The 22,592-nt window shown below is 37.9% G+C and overlaps 1 protein-coding gene across 3 annotated transcripts in view; it reads left to right on the forward strand.

Moving 5' to 3' along the window:
• LOC145996048 (EGFR adapter protein-like) overlaps window positions 1–22,592 on the forward strand; it is a 1,377,132-nt gene that overhangs the window by 1,333,621 nt on the left and 20,919 nt on the right. For all 3 annotated transcript variants that reach the window (XM_083132260.1, XM_083132261.1, XM_083132263.1), the window contains 3 exons: window positions 3,502–3,932; window positions 11,761–11,976; window positions 17,885–18,056. In XM_083132260.1, coding sequence (XP_082988386.1) covers window positions 3,502–3,932; window positions 11,761–11,976; window positions 17,885–18,056 — 819 coding nt within the window. The remainder of the gene's footprint in view (window positions 1–3,501; window positions 3,933–11,760; window positions 11,977–17,884; window positions 18,057–22,592) is intronic.

Below are 22,592 nucleotides of genomic sequence, written 5' to 3' on the forward strand. Positions count from 1 at the left end.
TCTTGATTCAGGGAGCTACGCGACTGTACTCTCTTCTCTATTGGTTCGGTACAAATGCGTCACTTTTCTTGTCGCAGTGTTGCCATGAATTTGTGTTTTTGTTATTTTACGTCGCTTTTCTGTCACTTGAGCTCAACTCGACGGTGGGTGATGATTGATGTAGTTTATTTAACGTCACATTTCTGTCACTTTTGGTTAATCGCGACGATAAGGATGAATGGCGATACGATGAATGAAGGCACAATCGCATGTATGGACGATGCAACACAAACCTTACAGAAGATTAAACGGGCTCAGAGCCTCGTTGTCCTCCAACGTTGTAGTTACCAGGGTGTATACTACGTGGAAGTGAGAATGACTTTTGGGTGCCTTCATCGAAGGTCATCGCGATGAATGATGATTAAATTGATGAAAGGACATTCACAAAGCACCGGGATTCGAAACCGGGAACTTCGATGGTGAGATAAACCACTTAACGAGCTGGTGCAGTGTTGTCATGTACGAGGGCTATTCGTAAATCAAAGACCGATGGATTGTCGCAGAAAACGGTAACAAATGGAGAGTGTTATGTGATATGCAACGTTTACATACAGACCTTTCCGACTTAATCCTCTTGGAAGTTCAGACATTTTTCCGTGTCGTGGGAGGAATTTCTGCATCCGTTCATCGAAGAAGGAACCTTAAACGTTTACTTCGAAGCTTGGATTTCGTATGATAGGAATCTTCGGGAGCGAGATCCATATTGTAGGGTGGGTGGTCTGCAACCGAGTGGGGACGTGCGTTGTCGTGGAACAGAACACCGCTCTCATGAAAGCGCAGACGCAACGACAAAGCTGGATCCTTTCGGGTGTAAAGTATCGGGTTCTTCACGAACTCTGCGCTTTTAAGAGATGATCATTCAATACACATCCTGAAACATAGAAATCGGTAGAATGACTGTCAACCGCGTGCTAGTGAGTCAACTGGCGATGGGGAATCCGCAGTTGCCAGATTTCTATGGTTACTTTTCAATAATAACATTATGAAAAAAGATTGGGTATGGTGTAGAGTGAACAGATTCATAGAAGGGGAATTTTAACGTGAGCAAACGTTATGCGCGCACTTCTCTCCTCCCTTCCTTTAAAACTAAGAATCTAAGTTACAAATTTTTCACAATATTCCGAAATAATTGATGATATTCAGCGAAGAACTTCCCACACAATTAATTGCGCGAAATCACATCCGCCGCCATTTTTCCTGCGAACAGATCAGATCTTGCGGTCAAAACATGCCGGTTAAGCATTGTGCGTATGATCTTATGCCGAAATGATTCAACATGTGATTATCATGATCATATGAGGAGTGTGTACGTAAAAAATATCGCAAATTTTCTCATACGCGCTTTCCACGTATCTATTTGTCGGACTTCATGCGTACTCAACTGTTGCTTCCCAAAGTGCATTGCGTGATGACGTCAAGTTGAATATCATCCATTTGGGCGAACCATTGATTGATTTTCTTTATTCGATGAAATTGATGAATGGATACTCACAACATCCATGCCCAGGCCAGGATTCGAACCCGGGACCCCAGGCGTCGTAGCCCGATGTGCTAACCACGGGGGCCGGCGCGAACCATTAGGAATGGAGTACCGATGTCTACTCGGATTGAACAATCCATGGTTCATGTGGCTGGCTATTGGTTCAATACAGGTACAGTAGGAGTTGGGCAACTATAATTGTGATGAACTAGGCGCAGGAAGCTTTGCTGATGTAAAGGCAGATGGCTCTCTGAAGCAATGTGCGAGAATGTTGCCAAAATTGCAAGATATTTTCATTCCAATTTAAATTGATGTTATCTACATTTCGTTATTCTATACATGACATAACATTTAGCAATATTCATGTGCAAATGTAGTCAACTATTGAATGAGTATAATGCTAACCCACTATTTGTTGCGTACCTTCATGTATCCACTAGATTTTAACCCTTCGCTCTTAACGTCGTGAGCAACAGACTCATTTACCTTCAAGTCGCGATGATAAACGAAATTGTCGATTTAATCTTAATGAAAGTTTTTTCCCCCCTCGTATACTAATTTATAACGATTTTGCAAGCTTAAGAGACTGTGATAAAAGTCCGAGTCTATATTTTTCCCGACTTATTCTTCACTTTCTTGACTCTTGCCTGGCTGATTGATATCTACAGGTAAGTCTATACACTGGTCCTGATACTGGTTGTCTGTGACGCACTAAACAGTTGAAAAGAAAGAATGAACGAACTAAAAATTCCAAAGATAAGTAATATTCAACTGCCATGTAGACTTTTCTTTAGTGGTGTCAAATAGCATGCACTTTATGAAAATCCAAGATACGTCCCTACTGTGTATAAAAGAAAAATCCCCAAATTAGGTTTCTTTCTCATATCTCTTTGTTCGACGGAACCAGTGGTGCCAAGTTGTACCTTCCCGTTTGAGATGTGGATACCCGGATTACTCCAATCCAACAGCGTCTGGGAAACGGGCGGGCGATGATTGGGCTTCCCTGTTGAATGGAAATGCCCCCTAATTGAAAGTAATTAAGAGCTCGCATGTTAATTTTCTTCCTCGAGTGAGAGGTTGTTAATTTACAGGTAGCGAGTGCAAAAGGGAGGCTTGTAATGAGCTCTTGCCTTGCAATATTAATTGGCTTTGTTACGTGAAAAGTTTAATTACTTGTTCTCCCTGTTGAACAAGGAGCGTGAACGTACTCGAGGCGACGTGGGGGTAAGAGAATATGGCGGAGGCTTAACGGGAGGCGTGTAATTCTATTCCGAAAAAGAATTGAGGTTCTAATGGCGTTTTATTTCTTCCCTGGTCACGGAAACAGGAGTTTCCCTCCAATTTTGTGATTTGCCGAGGAAAATGCTTCGTAACTTCTCTTCTTGGCGCCTCACTAGGCTGCCGCCACAAACCTTTGCGTTCTCAAGAAACTCACCAGTCACTGTAAGAAAATGTCGTGTGGTGCGTCAGCCCATGTTGACAATTCAAGTAGATTTACCGTTGATGTTGCGAAGCACTGTGGTGGATTTTGAACTGTTAAGAGCTGAAAACGTATTCGTAAAGGTGTACCAAGCTATATTTTTATCGCAAACCTGAAAGTAGTTGTACAGTGTTGAATCCAGCCACTTTCTTCCGGGGGAAAATGAAACCAGACAAGTTAGAGACAAAAAAAATGTGTGGTTTCTCACCACCATGGAAGGATTAAATGTGCAGAGTTTCATCAAAATCTGAGAGCATTGGTTATAAAACCCCTTTTTCTTCATTGAATCAACATGGAATGAATGACTCATACTTGTTTAGACCATTTTCCTGTAAATAGCCAACCGTGGTCAGTATATGCAAGTTTTGTTTGTAATTTTTGGTGTTCACATGGATTTTTTTTTATTTTTTTTTTTTATGTATATGCATTTTGCCATGCTGTTTATGTCCTTGGCCGGAACAGAACTTTTTTTATATAAGCTGTGCTTCTTCTTTATTCTCAGGCCAGAACGTTAGTGGAGAACTCTCAGCAGAAGAACCACTCAGACGAAATGAACCTCCACTTTAGCGGCAAGACGGGTTCCCCGTTGCGGCTGGGGCCCCTGAAACCTAGTTCGATTCCCGGCCTGCGTCCGGCCAAGTACCACGAGAACAACATCGACCTGCTCAGCCCGTCCAGCGAAGAGAGCAACTCCCCGACGGAACTGAACTCCTACAAGAGGCTGGTGGACAAGCCGCCGCTCATCAAGAGGCTCACGATGGGCCTCTCTGGAGAGGACAGTTGCCCGCTAGTCACGTCCAGCCCCACCAGGCCGCTCTCCGGCGGGTACGTCAACGAGGCCGTAACCGAGAGCGAGACTCGGCACAAGGACTCCTCCAAGCAGCTGGATAATAGGGAGATAGAGACGAAACACATCGAAATCGACAACAAAAGGTGAGTTTTCTGACCTTTTTCCTTGTCTCTCGGAGTCTGCCCTTCGTTTTATTCCTCTATTGAACAATTTTCCTATTTTTTTCCGCGCGCTCTCTAAACTTTTCCTTATTTTTACCTCTCGAAGTTCTTCCTTCTTTTTTCCTCTCTTTGGAAATCCTTCCCTCTTTTATCCTTTCTCTGTAAATCCTTCCCTCTTTTCTTCCCAACTCTGGAAATCCTTCCCTCTTTCTTCCCCTCTCTAAAAATCATTCCCTCTTTTCTTCCTCTCTGGAAATCCTTCCCTCTTTTTTTCCTCTCTCTGGAAATCCTTCCCTCTTTTCTTCCCCTCTCTGGAAATCCTTCCCTCTTTTCTTCCCCTCTCTGGAAATCCTTCCCTCTTTTCTTCCTCTCTCTGGAAATCCTTCCCCCTCTTTTCTTCCCCTCTCTGGAAATTCTTCCCTCTTTTCTTCCTCCCTCTGGAAATCCTTCCCTCTTTTCTTCCCCTCTCTGGAAATCCTTCCCCCTCTTCTCTTCCCCTCTCTGGAAATCCTTCCCCCTCTTCTCTTCCCCTCTCTGGAAATTCTTCCCCCTCTTTTCTTCCCCTCTCTGGAAATTCTTCCCTCTTTTCTTCCTCCCTCTGGAAATCCTTCCCTCTTTTCTTCCTCTCTCTGGAAATCCTTCCCTCTTTCCTTCCTCTCCACTGGAAATCTTTCCCTCTTTTCTTCCTCTCCACAGGAAATCCTTCCCTCTTTTCTTCCTCCCTCTGGAAATCCTTCCGTCTTTTCTTCCTCTCCACTGGAAATTCTTCCCTCTTTTCTTCCTCCCTCTGGAAATCCTTCCGTCTTTTCTTCCCCTCTCTGGAAATCCTTCCCTCTTTTCTTCCCCTCCACTGGAAATCCTTCCCTCTTTTCTTCCTCTCTCTGGAAATCCTTCCCTCTATTCTTCCTCTCCACTGGAAATCCTTCCGTCTTTTCTTCCTCTCCACTGGAAATTCTTCCCTCTTTTCTTCCTCCCTCTGGAAATCCTTCCCTCTGCAAACCTTTCCCTCTTTTCTTTGTGTCAGTTGATACATTTTGTGTTCTGTGTAGATTCATCATGGACTTATTTTTACCCTAAATCTATCGCAGCATTTATTTTTGTAATCAACAAAATTATGTTCTAGGGTAGTTCCTTTTTAATTATAGGTTTTCGACGGATACGTGAAGGCAACATTTACAGCATAAAACTTAAATGTATTACAATTTCCTTTCATAAATAGAAAATACTGTTTGTTCCCAAGAATCTCCGTAGAGAATTTCAGGGAAATTCCTGTGCGATTGTGATTCTAATTGTAAATGATTTACAATTTACAAAAATAGGCCAATATTTTTCGAAAATATGAGGTTACAAGACAAATTTTCCCGCCTTTTTTCTGGCTCTGTCTGATGTGTACAAAAATTTTGAATAGTGGTACAAAAAGGTACAAAAATAGTGCAATATTTTGATATGGGTAACGTAGCCGAAACCGATGATGAGGTTCAGACGTTACTCTGTAACCCCAAAATTTATTTTTGTTTTTCGGCCGTAAACTGAGTGGTACAAAAATAGAACAAATGAGGTTTTGATGGTACAAACATATGGGGTTACAAAGTAACGGATCTCCTTCTCTCCCGCTGATCAACGTACCTGTAACAGGCCGTACCCAGGAAGGGGGCAAGGGGGCCATGGCCCCCCTTGGAGCCATGAAATATTGTGATGCAAACCTACAAAAATAACAAGGATAATTTTTAAGATTTTGCAAGAATTTAGATTTTTGTTCTTGTATAAATGAATGAGTTGTCTCTGGAGAGAGGCAGACTCCAGAACTCTGCAGTCTACTATGTTTAGGAAGTTTTGTTTTATAACCATTTATGCGAAGCTACTAAATGTTCCAATTTAGTCGGGACAGTTCACCATATTTACTCCCTGTTTTGACTTTCTTCGAACTGCAGTCTTGATGAGAAAATGTTCTCTTTTTGTGGTTAATTCACATTCAGACATGTTCTTCATTATAAGGATAATTCCATTTCAGCGTCCTGGGCGCTGAAATCTATAGCTACAACTCTGATAAGGAAATATTTCGAGACCATTATAAAAACATAACACAATAAAAGTATGAAAATGTAATTATCATTTTTAATAAAAAGAAATAATTAAATAATATCTAACACTTATTATAAACATTTCACCTATCTTCTAATTTCTTGACATTTTGAACCAGTCGTTATAGAAATTAATTTGCAAGTTTATAAATGTAGCAAATTAATTTGTTTATATATATTTTTAATTAATTAATTAAATAATTATATTGATATTTTAATTATTGACAGAGAGCTATGTCAGGACAATTTTATATAACATAACCAAGGTTTCAGGCTTGCCCCCCTCAAAAAAATCCTGGGTACGGGCCTGACCTGTAAGTATACACCTTGCTTCTCTGCATTTCGATCAATCCCCCAGGTGGCAGACGTGTCCATATTCAAGAAGTTTACGATCTTAAAAATCCAGTTTGTGATTAGAGAGGACATTACCGTGAAAGTTACAATACAAGGTTACCTCGAATAGCAGTACCTCATTTAGTATCCAAAGAAGGCGGTTGCAGTGGAATACCGTGTAGATTTTTCAGGAAAACATGAAATCATCATCTGCCCCTAATGTGCATTGCTTGTATAGAAGACGTGACTTGCAAGTTAATCTTCACGAATGAAGGTTAATCACATCCTTGGACATCAGTATGTGTGTGGTCCTTCCCCTTCCACGGTGCAGGTAATCAATCTAAATGAACAGTAAATTGGAAAGAGGGGGGGGGGCTATTTCGTGCAACAGCCTGCTCTTCCGTCAAATTGACGTCAAGTACGTACATAAAACGTGCTCATTTAGTGAACGAGCGATTGTTGGGCTAATGGCATCGTTTTTGGAAATATTGGCCTTTTTTCGTCAGTGTGCCGATGCAGAAGTAATTTTGCAGATGCGATCGTAAATGAATATGGTTTTTCAATAAAGATACAAGCTCTTCGGAATTCCTGGCCGTGTGAAGTTTCCAATTTTCAGCTTTTTCACACATTTTACTACACTGCACTGTTTCGAGTTTTCATGAATGTTCCATAGTTAAAAAACGTCAGCTGCAGGTCGACCAATTAGAAAAGGACTATTGATGTCTACGTGTATTCAACAATTCAGTGTATAGCTCGATTGGCTATTGGTTGACAAAAGAATGACAATACTGTTGCATAAAGAAACAATAGGAGTTGGATTAGCAAGTAAATGTAAAGAAATATGCGCAGGAAGCTTTTTCAAATTAAATTAGTCTGTATTAAATATTGATATCTAATTTATTAAGAGGAACCACAACAACATTATAGTTTCCAAACATAGAGCCGATCTCCGTAATGGAATTGTTAGCACAGCATAGGTCCCGGGTTCGATTCCCGGCCCGGGCATGGGTGAGTATCACTTCATCATATCACTCATCCTCGTCGTCACGATTAGCCAAAAGTGGAAGAAAAGCGACGGTAAATAACAGAAATCAAATCATATCAAACCTAACATAGCTGATATTATCCGCCATTGTCCCACTGAAAGTATTTGTAATCTAAATGAAAGCTAATATGATTTTACTCCGGGGGAAGGGAGTGGTACTATGTATCAAATATAAATGAATGGCTTATTGCAGAAAGGGACCTGAGTCACATTTTTGAGGTATCGGAGTTAAGTTTTTTATCTCCACTGTGTCTAGCAGCATACTGCAGGGGGGTGCATTGAGTGTTGCAAAATTAACTATTCATTATGTTGAATATTTGAGCTAACAACGGCACATTTCTTTCTTACACTATTAATATTATACGATTTTTCATTGTTTTTCTCAGAATTGTGCAAATGTAAAAAATGTACTTTTTGTCATTATTGTTCACCATGTATCTTTATCAAGAACCAAGAATATTTCAAAACTTAACGATCTATAAGAAATTGCAAGACAATTTGGATTGAATCAGCAATGGAGATAAGATAAATGCAATTAACAATCAAACTGAAAAATTAGTGCAACCACGAAAGTAACGTTTTAACACTAGTGTTTAATATAAAATGACTGTGATTGCACAAGTAATGTACAAAGTTATAAAATATTGTAGTATATCGAGCAAGGAAGGTAAAAAATCTTCATGCTAACTCATGCTGTTTCCTTTCTCTCACTACATTGCTTGAAATATTGCTATTGGCCACATTTCCGTGCTGACCTCAAATTTTGGGCAAGTTCAATCGTCAGACTGTGGGAGCTCGGCTTTCGGAATTGAAGTAAAAAAAAAATGTCTCCGGCTACAATTCAACCAGAGGCACGCCCTCTAGGATTAATGTCCCGTACCCACCCACCGAACATCAGTTGGATCTCCCAAGCTTTAGTCTGTGCCATTTCCATGCGCATTAATGGATCCTGCCACATCATCTTTCTTTTTCTTCTGTGCTTATCAGTACGTTGCTTCCTTCCCTTTTTCCGCTTCGGTTTTATTTCTGCGTATCTCCTGCCATTTCCTCCTCCACTTTCAACATTCCCTCCCGACTTTTCTTCTTGGTCGTTTTTTATGTATCTTTATCCCTGGAGAGACTCAAAGTAATGGATTGAACATAAAAATCTTTTTTAAAAGGAAAAAGATTATTGTCTTGCTCTCCTTATCACAGGATTATCACTCTTGAAAGCGAGACAGGTTCTGACAGTGGGTAAAAAGGTGAAACATTTTCGCGATGTTCAGTTGTTTGTGCATTAACTTCAAAGGTGTTGATACCTGCTTAAGAAACGTAGAATCTAACAATGGGGATTAAAAAGAGGTGATCGTACCCTTTAACGTATAAAGCTCACAATAAATATTCAAGTAACATAAAAGCTAAAGTCTAAAACTAGTAATAACACTTGGAGCAGCTTATAAAAAAGGACTATCAACTGACACTGCAAAAATCGTTAATACGCAGTGCTTCCACTAGATGTCAGTACTGACGCAGTTGCTTCATTCTCTGTAAATAAAATATATCCTAATATGATGTGCCGTGTATCAGTATTGAAAATCTCAGCTGTATGGGTTATGATGTATGTAAAGAATAGTATAAATGTTCTTTGTGTTCTGCAAGCTTGTTTGCTGCCTGCTGCCATTTTAACGCGCCGAGCGGTCGACACCAAATTACTGGGCTGGACATGGCCGTTTCTTTGTGAGTCCCCCTTAGTCAATATCGTCTATCTGATCATCACCGGGGGGGGGGGGGTTATGGCGCAGCCTGCGCCATCGAGATTTTTGGGGGGGATTTTTTCCCTTCAAATAATATAAAATTCAACATTTATATATTTTCCAAAATAATGTAAAAAATGTACACCTTAATGCATCATATTTAACCAATTAGATGATGAAAAGAAAGTGATTAGGGGTAATATCGAAGGTATGGGGAGGGGAAATATCCAACTCTTACATATTAGGCATTAATTGACACGTGGGTTCTGGTGGAGGGGATCTGAATTAAAAGTTGGAGAACAGTATCCAACTCCAGGTTTAGATTATGTCGGGTATTAGAGGAGGATTGAGCATTAAATTGAGGGGGTATCCAATTCTTGTGTATTACTATTGTTGCGGAAATTCTGGTGTGGAGACTGTGAATTAATTTTTTGTAGGAGGCAATATCCACTCTTCAGTATCAACAGTAAGTCTGAAATTGGCATAGAAATTTTGGTGTTAGGGTTGAGTATTAAATTTAAAGGGGGGGGGGGATAGGAAGCTCTTGATAAAGTGTTAAATCTTAGATTGTCAAGGGATTTCTGTAGTGAAGAGATATTTCGAATAAATTTGGAGACTGTATTTAGCGACCCCGAACGTGCCAAAAGAGAAGCTGGAAAATACTAAATATCTCGGTATCCTAAGAAAGTATTGATACCCCATTAAATAAATATTCTTGAAAGCGTGCAAAGAAATGGATGTAAACATTTTCTTGATCGCTTCGCTCGCAGTTATCTTTTGCGATGATGCGTGTTTGGCGCTATACTGAGCTGAATGTGAAGTTTTATTGTATAGCTGCATTACAAGACATGAGCGATATTCTCGTTATTCATTAATAACATCACATCTTATAATATAATGCTTAGTGTTGGTATACTGCCTACATTTAAAGCAGGTGCATCATTTGGAACAAAGTATATATCGAATCCGCATCCCTAACTTCTTGTCAGAGGGAAATGTTACTTTAACAAGTTAAATTTGCACTGAAGATAAAATCAACGTAATTAATGTTATGGGATACTAAAAAAAATTATATTTATCCCCAGAGAACGGAGGGACGGGGGGGGGGGGTGAGTTCTTTCAAACAGGAACTTATTATCGCCCTTAGCTTAAGAATTTCTAGCTAGGGTTCTGTAATGTATCGTGAAATAATAATTAAATCGATCATACGGCTGGAGCATGTTATTTGGTTGGCCAAGGTTGAATTTTCTATCTTTATATTAAGTTGTGTAACAATCTGTGTTAATACTCAAATTGTAAGTTTTATAAACCCACTCACAAACACTATTTATATGCATATTTACATAATTAAATTTACTACATTTAACCAATCAATGTTCTAGCTTTAAATTTTTCGAAAATCGAAGAATAAAAAAATAGACAATTTAACATGGTATTTAATTCAAGTAGACATCAATTATTATGTATTTATCCACACTATTTTGGGGGATTATGATGAACGATTTTAGAGGCGGTCTTGAGTGAGGGCACCCCTGTTTAGGGAGGAGGGGCAGATCAAATATAGTGTTAAGTAAAGCTAAGAAAAAAGTTACTTTCGGTAGACACGTTGTCGTAATTAACTACTTTGTGGGGATTACGATATGGTAAGTATTCCACGGTCCAAAAATAAGTGTTTATTTACGTTCAACCAATTCACTAGGTATTAATTGAACTGCAAAATACCCAAAAAATGCGATGTCCGTAGAATGAAAATATTTGTTTTACTTCTATTTCCACCATTTCACACGTGGAAAAATTGCTTTAAAGACTTTCACTTTGTGGACATGCACTTTTAAAGACATGCACTTTCCTATGCAGTAATAAGACAAAAAACTATTTTTAGCCTTCCTTTTTGTCAGTGTAAAAAATAATGTTAGTTTTCACTATGACTGTCTTTTGTTTTTCTTTCGTTAGTCCCTTTTTCCCCTTTTCGATAACTTTGATTACGTCGGATGGTCTTAAGTTGGTTTTAGGCCAAGATTATCGACATGTTTGAAGAAAAAAATACTTTCTCTTTCAAAGAGCACTGGGATTTCTTTCTTTCCCGTTGTTTGCACTGTCTACAGCAGACTATGTAAACTATAAGCCAATGTAATCTTCGTGTAACTTAGAGTCTACGGCACATCACTACCTACATATCAGTGTCACTCCCCGCCGCCTTCTCTGAAAAAATCCCGCAGACGCGCAGTCATTGTCGGAAAACGGACTACTGTTATGCCTAGTATTGTCTTGAACCCCCCCCCCCCCAATACTTTTATGAACTTCCAAACTCTGGTTATTATTACTCAGGTCAATTTAATTTTCCTTTGTTTGCTAGCTGCTTATGAATTCTATTTTTGTCCGCAACAAAATCTCACGCTCCCAGCTGGAAGTTCAAACTTTTTTTTTTTTAGCCTTTCAAAAAAAAAGCTACACAGTACATTATTCCAGGACTTCGTAGAAGTTCACCACATGTTATATGTCGTGGCAGTGGATTCCGAAGTTTCATTTTTATCTCTCTCTCTCTCGTAAATAATTTCTTTCTGGATTTTTGCTTCCACATTTTCTAACGTGACATTATTGTGCTCTGTCGTTGACAGGTTGTCCCAGAACTCACCAGCCAGCGACGAGTTTAAGGCGAAGCGCATTTCGCAGATCAGTTCGTCGAGTTCTGGATCATGTCCGCTGCCGCCGACAGATAGCAGCACGCACAGTTCCACTCCCCCGCCATTGCCCGAGAGGACTGACAGCCTCAACAACAGGTCGGAGGAGGGGGAGCTGAGGGCGGCGCCGTGGTTTCAAGCCGGGATTCCCAGGTAAATATCCTTTTTTTCATGTCATAAATATCTTATGATCAATTGGAGCTAAATGCCCCAAAGAAGTGATTGTAACTATTCAAGTGAATGCACATTAGCTGAAAAAAAAAAAAAACACATGCAATGCTGCAATACGCAAATGTCCATTTTTTTATATTGGTGCTGACGTTCTGAATATCCAGTACACATCCATTGGATATTCTGTGGATCATTTTTGGATATGTTCTGGACATCAGCTCTATGTGGTTCACATGAACGAGTTGTCATTTGGACTTGATTCTGGGTAAGAAAATTATATATTCTGGACCAGAACTGGACATTTATTACAGACATTATTTGGATATTTTTCCCGTAGATATTAGATGCGAATAGGACATTCATCAGGGTGTCTACCAGTCAAGAAATCAAGAGATAGGTCAAGAAATTTTGTTATTTTTTACAGTACAGTGAATTCACATTGTCATTTGAACTTCTTTATTTGATTGTGGGTAAGAAAATTATATATTCTGGACCAGAACTGGACATTTATTACAGACATTATTTGGATATTTTTCCCGTAGATATTAGGGTAAATGCTCTAGTAATGGACACCTTAGGAAATAAATTATTTATTATGGACGTTTGGTTAGGCTATAGGCTACCTATGTCCTGAAGCACAATGGACTCCATTGGTTATTGGCAAGTAAGGCTGCACCTGATTGAGCTTCAAAGTACCATTTATTATGGAGGGAAAAACTTTTGTGAGTGTACATGTGTGTGAACTTCATTTGAACTTGATGCATGAGGTGTGTATCCAGTTACATCCATGTAAACATTAATTATGAATACCTAATTTTTCTATTCCATGTGATTCTAAAGACAGTAACACATATATTGGACATTTATTAAATGTTAAGTATCCCCGAAACATCTGAAATTCCTTTATTTTCTTCTTTTTCACATTGGTACTTACGTATTGTGCATTCCTAAGGATTCTTAAAGGTGCCATTTCGTTTTTTTTTCACGCAAATAATCTCAATTTTCGACATATCGAGTAATTCTTGTTTGTTTGTTTTTGCTTAGGCAAACATAGTTAAAATTGTCATGTTATTGGAGAAAAAAAGGTGAGGTTGGAAACACTGACAGGGGGTTACATCATCGAACGCACGCAACATTTGATTCACGTAGTGGAAGGACATAGAGGCAAGAGCTTTCGTGCATTGGAGAGACATTAATCTTCAAAAATACATGATTTACCGGCGAAATAAATTAAGGGATGGGAAAAAACACTTCCACGACCTTTCAAAAGTGTACGGAAAGTCAGTTCAGTAAGTACTTTCTCCTGTAAAATTGAAGAAATACGTTTCGGGGATACTTAAATTTTACCGGACATTTTATTTGCTTCACACGTAGAAACATGTAGTGAGAAGCATTACTGAAGCACTAACTCTGAACAATTTTCAAAGATGGTCACCTCAATGTCCATCATACAAGCATTGAAAAATACAGCCTTTTTAGTAATGGACACAGGGTGACCACCTGCCAAAATCCCAAGTAACCAAAATTGCTGAAAATGAGGGTACTTTAGTATTATATGGACCACCCAACTTCGCATGAACGAAGGTAAGTCCACTCCAAATTTCTTGCAATATCTTTATTAGTGTCGGAGTTATGACCGAAATACAGGGTTCTGCCCCAAGTGAAACACCCGCTTTATACACATATGTCTGCATGGGACTTGATATGCCCATTTCTGGTTCATAAATGTACTTTTCACATCTAAAATCTGTGGGGAAAATATCATCCACTCAATGTCTACAATAAATGTCCAGTTCTAGTCCAGACAGATCCTTGGTAAGTAGAGTATATTCCGAATTGCACCTTATTCCATCATGTGCAAACACTGTAGTGTTCTTAAAACTGAGTGAGAGACAAAGAAGCCAAATTTCACCTACGTACATTGCTCACCTAACTCAAAGAGCCATAACACAATGTAACCTTTAGTCATTTAAACTAAATGTAATTAAAATGCTAGACATGATCTCAATGTTGCTACTTGTTTTGTTACCTTCAATAGGGTGTTTAAAAAAAGGGCCCATTGCTCTCCCTATCAAACTTGTGGATTTTCCCACCAAAATATCTTCTTTCATTAGAATACCAATTTAGAGACCATATTTTGCTCCCCAAGATGTCTAGAAGCAACAATATATAATAATTAACATGCGACTAAATAGGCATAGGCCTCCTCAATGGCATAGTAGTAATGTCATTGCCTTGTTAGCAAGGGTTCCCAGGTTCGATACCTGGAGGAGGCACATTGCACAGTGGTTTGGATTCCACTTTAAACTGTAGGTTCAAGGACGGATTTAGGGGATCCGGACCCTCCCCCCCCCCCCCCAAGATTTATCAAGAACTAAAATTAAGTAATGAAAATATATTATTTTAGCCTTTGTTGTATAATTTCTTCTGAACTTATTAGAAGACAAGGATTATATTGGGATCATACGGCTTTGAACGACAGGAAGGACATATTTAGGGGTCCAGACCCCTCCCCTCAGCCGAAATACTTATTAAGTACGAAAATAAAATATAATGAACATATACTAGTTTAGCATTTGTTGTATAATTTCCTCTGAACTTATTGGAAGACAAGGATTATATTGGGATCATACGGCTTTGAATGACATTACAAAGAAGATTTACACTACTACTCAAAATAATATGCATAAAATATTAATCAGAAACTTACTTCTCCAACTACATGTAACATCATTTTTGTTATTCGATAAATATTCAATTATTCATCTATTTGACATTAATTTCATTGCCAGGGCACTTGTTTTTATGTAAATTATTCCGATCTTAACTACAGATAAGCTACGTAATGAATATGCACTGTTGTATCTATTCTTATACAGTATTTTTACCTAATTGTGTAATAATAACTTATTAATTTATGTATTGTAATTAATATTAATTTTATTTAATATATTTTTAATTTAAACATTATTATTATTCCTAAGACACTTGGTTCGGAACCCCCCCCAAACATATTTCTAGATACATGCCTGTGTAGGTCCAGTCCTGATTAGCCTATATGTGAATAAAGTGGACTTAAAAACAACAATTCAATTCCTTGGCACATAAGGGAGCTTTCAGACAAGATGAATTAGGGGGGAAAGTCTAGACACCCCCTCCCCGAAAGACAAACTTACATACCAATACTAAAATTAAATACTCAAAATATACTTGTTGAACATTTGTTGTATGATCGAGTTATTTATTTATGCCAACTTACAAGATACAAAGATTAGGTTTGGATTCAAGATTTATGCCCACTACTACTTAGTTTAATATGTATAAAGTATTAATCAGGGACTTTACTTTTCATTAACTCCTTTTTTGTTATTCAGTAAATATTAGATTTATTTTTTACATCAATTCCCTCGCTAGGACAGTTGTTTATATTATATTTTAGCGATCTTTACAACACGTAAGCTAGATAATGAATATGTGTGCTGTTAAATATCTATCCTTACACTGTCTTTTACCTATTCATGTGATATTAACAATTGTAACTAATTTACCTATTTTAATAATAATAATTATTATGAATAGACTGATTAATTGTATTAATTATAAACATTGTCATTAATTATTATTATTATTTGCGAGACACTTGGTTTAGACCCCTCCTGAAATATATTTCTAGATATGTGCCTGCTTTCAGACCTAATATCAACATACTGAGGTGATAGGACACTATTGAGGATACAGCCCAAGTGACACACCAGCTTGTTGCGCCATTCTGTTATTCTCATTATTTCTGAAGCTTTGTCACTTTGCTTCCTAAATGATCCCACCTCTAAACAATTAATTGTCAAATTGCAATGTAAAATAAATAAAGAAAATGGCCATCCCTTCCGCCACAAGAGAAGTTCGTTAATCCATCTGCAGTTAGGGCTAATCAAAGCGTACCCATGAAACATAGTGCCCCCAACACACATCTCGAACTAACTCTTTTTGTCTGTTCTCTCCATGGTCTGTTGCTTGTTATCATGGAGATTTCTTCCACAGTTTGAGCCATGGTGTCGATATCATGTCTACAGTATTTTTTTTATTATTATTCAATAGGGATGTTACCCTATGAGCAACCTTCCTCCTTTCTCATACCAACAATAGCAGAGTTACAGTTTAAGGGTTTGGGGCGCAGTTCCACATAAGGTGTATATTTATTTCAACTGCATCAAAATGCATGCAACTAGTAATCAAGGGGTCCCGGGTTTGACACCCGGTGGATGCACATAGTGGTTCGGATCCCATTTCAAACTGTAGGTCCAGTCCCAATTAGCCTTTCTGTGCATAAAGTGGACTTAAAACACCAAATCAATCAATCAAAAATGCACGCTACTGTTAGGAAAAAGAGAACAGTGGGTTGTGGGTTATGGAGCTCTCTCTTCATATGTTACTCTCTTTTTTTTAAAAAAAAAAATCAGTTCTTTGTAGTATGAGAACTCTCATACCACAGAATACTGCAAGTCAGTAGCAACAATAGATAAATTTACCACAGCAGGTTGATTTGAATGGTTGTTTTAAGTCACTTTATGCACTATTAGGCTAATCGGGACTTGGCCTCCAGTTTAAAGTGGGATCCAAACCACTATGCCTCACCACAGCGAGTGTTGCTCATCCAATGAGGTTTTCTGGTCACCATGTTAAGCAAAGATATCTCTGTCCAGGACTGTCCTAATTCAAAATAGTTTGGTCATTTTAATTTTTGTGTAGCAAGAAATTTTCTACAAATAAAGAAGTTAAGTTTTAAATGCGCTTCATTTTGATATACTGGGAGTTAAGAGTAGAAATTTTGTATTAAACCAATAGGGAAAGGGTCATGTTTTGAACTAGATTAATGTAGAAAAATCTATTAGAGTATTGTCATTCATGTTTATCATTTCTTTGTTACCATCTTTCAGATATATTTGGAACTGAGTAATTTGTTTCTAAATGTTACTATATTATTATCAGTACAGATACCTTGTAAGGTAGATAAGGTTTATTCATGATCTTATTAAAAAGTGTGTTTTGACAACCTGCACATCTTATGGCAAATGAAAACTCTTTAACTTAGTATTTAAACAGCCCAAGGCAATAAATAATGACACCAATAAACAACCATCGGTTACAGGGTGATAAAATTGGCCAGTTCCTGCTTCTAGTCTCGGCTATGCATGGGCAGATCTACAGATTGAAATATGACAAGTAAATGGTTAATTTGACAACCCGCAGGCTGCATTTTGCTTATTGATGCCAATGCTTAAACAACACAAGATTGTGGCCACCTTGTGATAAAATAGTCCTGGGCTCAATTCTTCATAGGGACACATTATTAGAAGCATGCTTATTTCGTTTTTCATGGAAACACAAAATGTGAAATAGAACACAGCAATGTTCTTTTTTCATGTTTATGAAGTATTGTCATAAAATGATGTGAAATGATCTGCAAAATAAACTCTTAAACATGAAATTTAGAGTTTATCTAAATTTGCATATGCAAATTACGGAAAATTTATTAATTTTGGTGTAAATATTAGAGAAACAAGATTGACTCCTTTACACAGGAGTAAATACTTTGACAATTACATAAATGTGCTATTAGAAGGGAATAATTTATTTTGTGTAATACATATAGTTTTTAAATGAAATTTAGGGATATATTCTCCATTTTAACACCAAACTGTCATGTTATATACCACTTTTGAACTTAAATATGTGGTTCTGTGCATTATGTAGGTTAACTTGAACTGCTCACAGACTTAAAATAAGCTTTACAAAACAAAGCTATAATAATCATGTGTCATACTGCTGTTGACTGGAGACTCATGTCAGCTTGTTTCGTAGAACAGTGCTTACATGTTTTTCTGTGTTGTAGGGAAATCGCCTTAGAAGTTCTCGGTCAGGAACCTGTAGGAGCCTTCATGGTGCGAGAGAGTACAAGTAAGCCTGGTTGTTACGCCCTTTCCCTCAGAGTGCCACGCGATTTTCAACCTTCTGGCATCGCTCATTATCTGATCATGAAGACTAACAAAGGTTACAAAATCAAGGTAAGTCATAATCATTTGAATGTGCAGTCTTGATTTCAATAAAATAGGTAAACAGGAACAAAACCAAACAGTGTGAAGATAAAGGAGGTGTTTACATTTTGAGAATGTTGTCTTATCTCCATATCAGGATAAAGAGGAAGGATAGAAGCATGGCCTCCGGAGGGAGGGTCGAACAGGTCCATCAACAATTTGTTTTGACTTTCTTCATTTCAAGTAACAAAAAAAATACTTTGTTACTTTTTTTTGTTAGCAACAGAAGTAAAGTTCAGTTAGTTCTTATTCAAACAGAATAATGAAGTAAAAAATGCATTAAATCGAAAAAATTGAGAGTAAAATTATATATATATGTACTGATATACTGAAACAGTATATTTCTTCATCTTCTGCCATTTAAACCAAAGAATAATTGGTTTCAAAGTTTTCAAAATTCCAAAAAATTAGACTTTTATGTGAGAGGGCACACAACAAACACTATGGAAAGCTTTTTTTTTTTTTAACAAGGTGTGTAATTGTAAATAATAGAGTAACTATGGATTTCGGCATGCTGTGTGAAATGTAAAAAACAAATAACAAAAAAAACAGTTTTTCTGGATATTCACTCAATTTGGTGGATTGAGTAGAAAAGTCACACCAAGGATACAATAATAAAATAACAAAAATAATAATGAAAATTACTTTGGGATTAAATTTGATTTATTAATTATTATTTTATAATAAACAGCATGATAATAGTAATAATAATTACTAATATGAGTGATTTGGTTCATTTTTACTTTGCTTTTCTGCCACTTTTGGCTAATTGTGAAGATGAGGATGATGAAATTAATGAAGGGACACTCTCAAATAACACACATGCCGGACCTCTAATATACAATAATTATTATTATTGTTATTTCTACTGTTCAAGTTCTATCCATTGCTTGACCCCCTACAAACATTTCTGATGATGCTCATGGATGGATGGAAGTAAAAAAAAAACTCATGACTCTCAGTAAAATGGCAGGTATTGCTGTTCAGTACATGAAACTTTTGAGAGCCCTTTCTGGCATTTTATCTTCGTGCTGTTTCGTGTTTTGCATGAGGTGTGTTTTCACATTTGGAGCAATAGTATTATTCTTCGTCCACGCTAAGAGCAAAGTTTGTGTAAACAAAACTGTGATTTCGGGGTCATTTCTCCCATGAATATATTGGTCGTAGCTGTACAGTTCATAATATAAACTCCTGCAGCTTCAATATAGCAGCTATGTTGAGTGCTATGGCTTTTTCACATGTGCATGATTCCCGCATGGCTGCCATTTGAACAAGCAATATAATTTCCCAAGATGCCATTTATAGTTGTTTTACACAACTGAAATCACTATCAATGATGGAGAGTAGAATAAAAATAACTGTAAAAGCAAAAATCCCCATTTCTCAAACCAGAAACGCATTAAAATGTTTACACATATAGATCTGCATTCCATATAGATTTATTTCAACATACTAATTTAGATATTTTTTCTGTCCAGAGAGTTGGCAACACTGGTCGACACCCATGCGGTCTGATAACCACATTATCTTCCATGTTGTGGGGGATGGAGAGATTGGCAGCTTCATAATTATTGACCCATTGTTTCAAATTAATGAGCTATCAGGTGGTCTTGTAAAATGACCATTATTCTGTTAATACACGTATATAGAAGTACACAAAATCATTATAAATTTCTACAATAATAATGAAAATTAAGAGCTTAAATTGCATTGATTGTGGTGCTGTTTCCCAATATCCTGACGATGTTAACAACATTCATGTGGCGGCTACAAGCACATAATTACTAGATTTTGTAATAATTAAAAAAGAGATACATTTTAGCTTGCATCAGTATTGTTGACTTAACGTCAACGTGTACCCTTCCTTACCTTTTTAATGTGTTTTGTTTGTTGTGTGCAGGTCCCTTTAAAACCTTGCACTTTTAAGGCTCAGCTGGGCCTTTGGCTGACACCGGGGCAGCTGTTTTCAAATAGTTCTCTCCTTTCAAAAAACCTCTAGGATATTCCAGAATCTGAAAAATTACATATGCTTAAAATTTCTTCTGGAGATTTGCTTTTCCTCTTGCCTAGATTTTTCAATGGTTTCATGACTACATAAGTCGATCACTGATAATTGATCTAACTATTGATAATATCTAGACCAATGGCGTATGCTGAATCCATGATCTGGGCTATGTCAGTATGTCACGTGGTCCTAGGCTTTGAAGGAAGGGAGAAGAGTAGGCTCGCGTAAACTCCGTGTGTAAGTGGTTAGACACACCCATTTAATCAATTTTCTTCAAGAAGTCACTTTGTCATGCAAGTGGCAGCCAGGTTGCTAACTCGTTAAAAAATCAGGTTGCCAACTTGTAAAAAATCAGGTTGCCCCAGAATCACCATCATCCTCTCACTGAAATGAATAATCCTATTTACAATTTCGGATCATTTTTTTCTGTATTGTATTCTCTAGGCTTCAGGCTTCACAGATGGCCTAGCTAGCCCAGAATATACGCTTCTGATCTAGACAACAGTGAAAGCAATGTTCCAGAAGAAATTTTAAGCGTAGGTAATATTTCAGATTTTGGAATATCATAGCGGTTTTTTGAAAGGAAGGGAAATTTCGAAAATAGCTGCCCTAGCATTGACCAAATGTCCAGTCTAGCCTTAACCTTTATCAATAAGCTTTTTACATCAAGGATTTTAGATAAGGGAATTTTTCCACATTTTTTCGCAATGGCCATATGGGACAGGTAAAGGTAAAGTTCCCCGTGTATATAGCACCATGCCATAAAGGCACATTTAGGGGATGTGGGGGTAGGGCCCCACACATTCTCGATCTTCGCCATTTTCACAGGTGATGTGATCAGCACCATGCTCTGGCTGCCTTTACCCCCAGGTACCAATTGATTTGATGCTGTGTGAGCCCCAGTCACTTTATGCACCCATCCCGGGAATCGAACCCGGGTTTCCCACATGCCAGTCAGACAACCGAGGTCATATGGGACACAATATCAAATAAAATTAACACATTCATTCCTTTTTCTTAGGCTCACTCTTGCACCTTTTGAAACTTTGAATATACAGGATGGCTCAATAAGTCACTTAACACCCCCAGTAAAAGGCCACTGCGGCATGGAATTTGAAATTGGCGATGACCAATCGTTATCTGGCCAAGGGGGAACCACATTGACGCCACCCACACGGTCGGCGGCCATCTTGATGTCCGCCATCTTGAATTCAACTTCAGAATTTTAAATGGGAAGGGGGTCGTGCGACATATCAAAATGGGCTAGAATTTCACGAGAAATGCAATGGTGAAGGTTTTTTCGACGTATCTTTAACCAGTAAAAAGTTATGACTGAATTCTTGTACCAATTTGCTCCTTTTCGAGGTGTTAGAAAAATGCCTTAAAATTTGTTTAGCACTTCGGTAACGGATCGAGATCAAAGTGACGTCTAGGGAGAGACGTTCGCATGCCATTGCACTTTATTTTAATCGGATACATCCATGAAGAGCTGTGCATTATGAATGGTTGTCGCGAATAATTTACAGTGTGACGCTTCCATTGAATTAAAAGTCCTTCACAGTGACAAGGCTAATGTTTATGTTCATAAGGAAGTTTATAAACAGAATATGTGACCCTTGTCATCTGATAACTAACTTTGGACAAAAACTGGTTCATAACGTTCCCATAAGTGTTCTGGTGTTCTTCCCTATTGAAAAAACTCTGTAAAAAGTACCTTCTTCCATAAGTAAGGATGAAAAAACTGTTTATTTAACAAATCCAAGTAGCCCTAAGCATTTAAGGTTCCGTTGATGGAAAATTGACTAACCAATCGTGTTCCACACAGCATGCCACACCATTAACTTACCAACACTAACCATTCAGCTTTGATCTGTCGAAAATGGGTTATCAGATAAAAATCATCGAATATTCTGTTTATGAACATAAACATTAGCCTTGTCACTGTGAAGGACTTTTAATTCAATGGAAGTGTCACACTGTAAATTGTTCGCGACAACCATTCATAATGCACAGCTCTTCATGGATGTATCCGATTAAAATAAAGTGCAATGGCATGCGAACGTCTCTCCATAGAAGTCACTTTGATCTCGATGCATTACCGAAGCGCTAAACAAATTTTAAGGCATTTTTCTAACACCTCGAAAAGGAGCAAATTGGTACAAGAATTCAGTCATAACTTTTTACTGGTTAAAGATACGTCGAAAAAACCTTCACCATTGCATTTCTCGTGAAATTCTAGCCCATTTTGATATGTCGCACGACCCCCTTCCCATTTAAAATTCTGAAGTTGAATTCAAGATGGCCCCCGACCATGTGGGTGGCGTCAATGTGGTTCCCCCTTGGCCAGATAACGATTGGTCATCGCCAATTTCAAATTCCATGCCGCAGTGGCCTTGTACTGGGGGTGTTAAGTGACTTATTGAGCCACCCTGTATATTAAAAGCAGTAGAGGTTTCTTAAAATGACAACAGCTACAGATAAAAGTAACACAATTAGATGCT

Source organism: Lepisma saccharinum, chromosome 12 (assembly GCF_977018435.1).
Source record: "Lepisma saccharinum chromosome 12, izLepSacc3.1, whole genome shotgun sequence".
Taxonomy (NCBI): Eukaryota; Metazoa; Arthropoda; class Insecta; order Zygentoma; family Lepismatidae; genus Lepisma; species Lepisma saccharinum.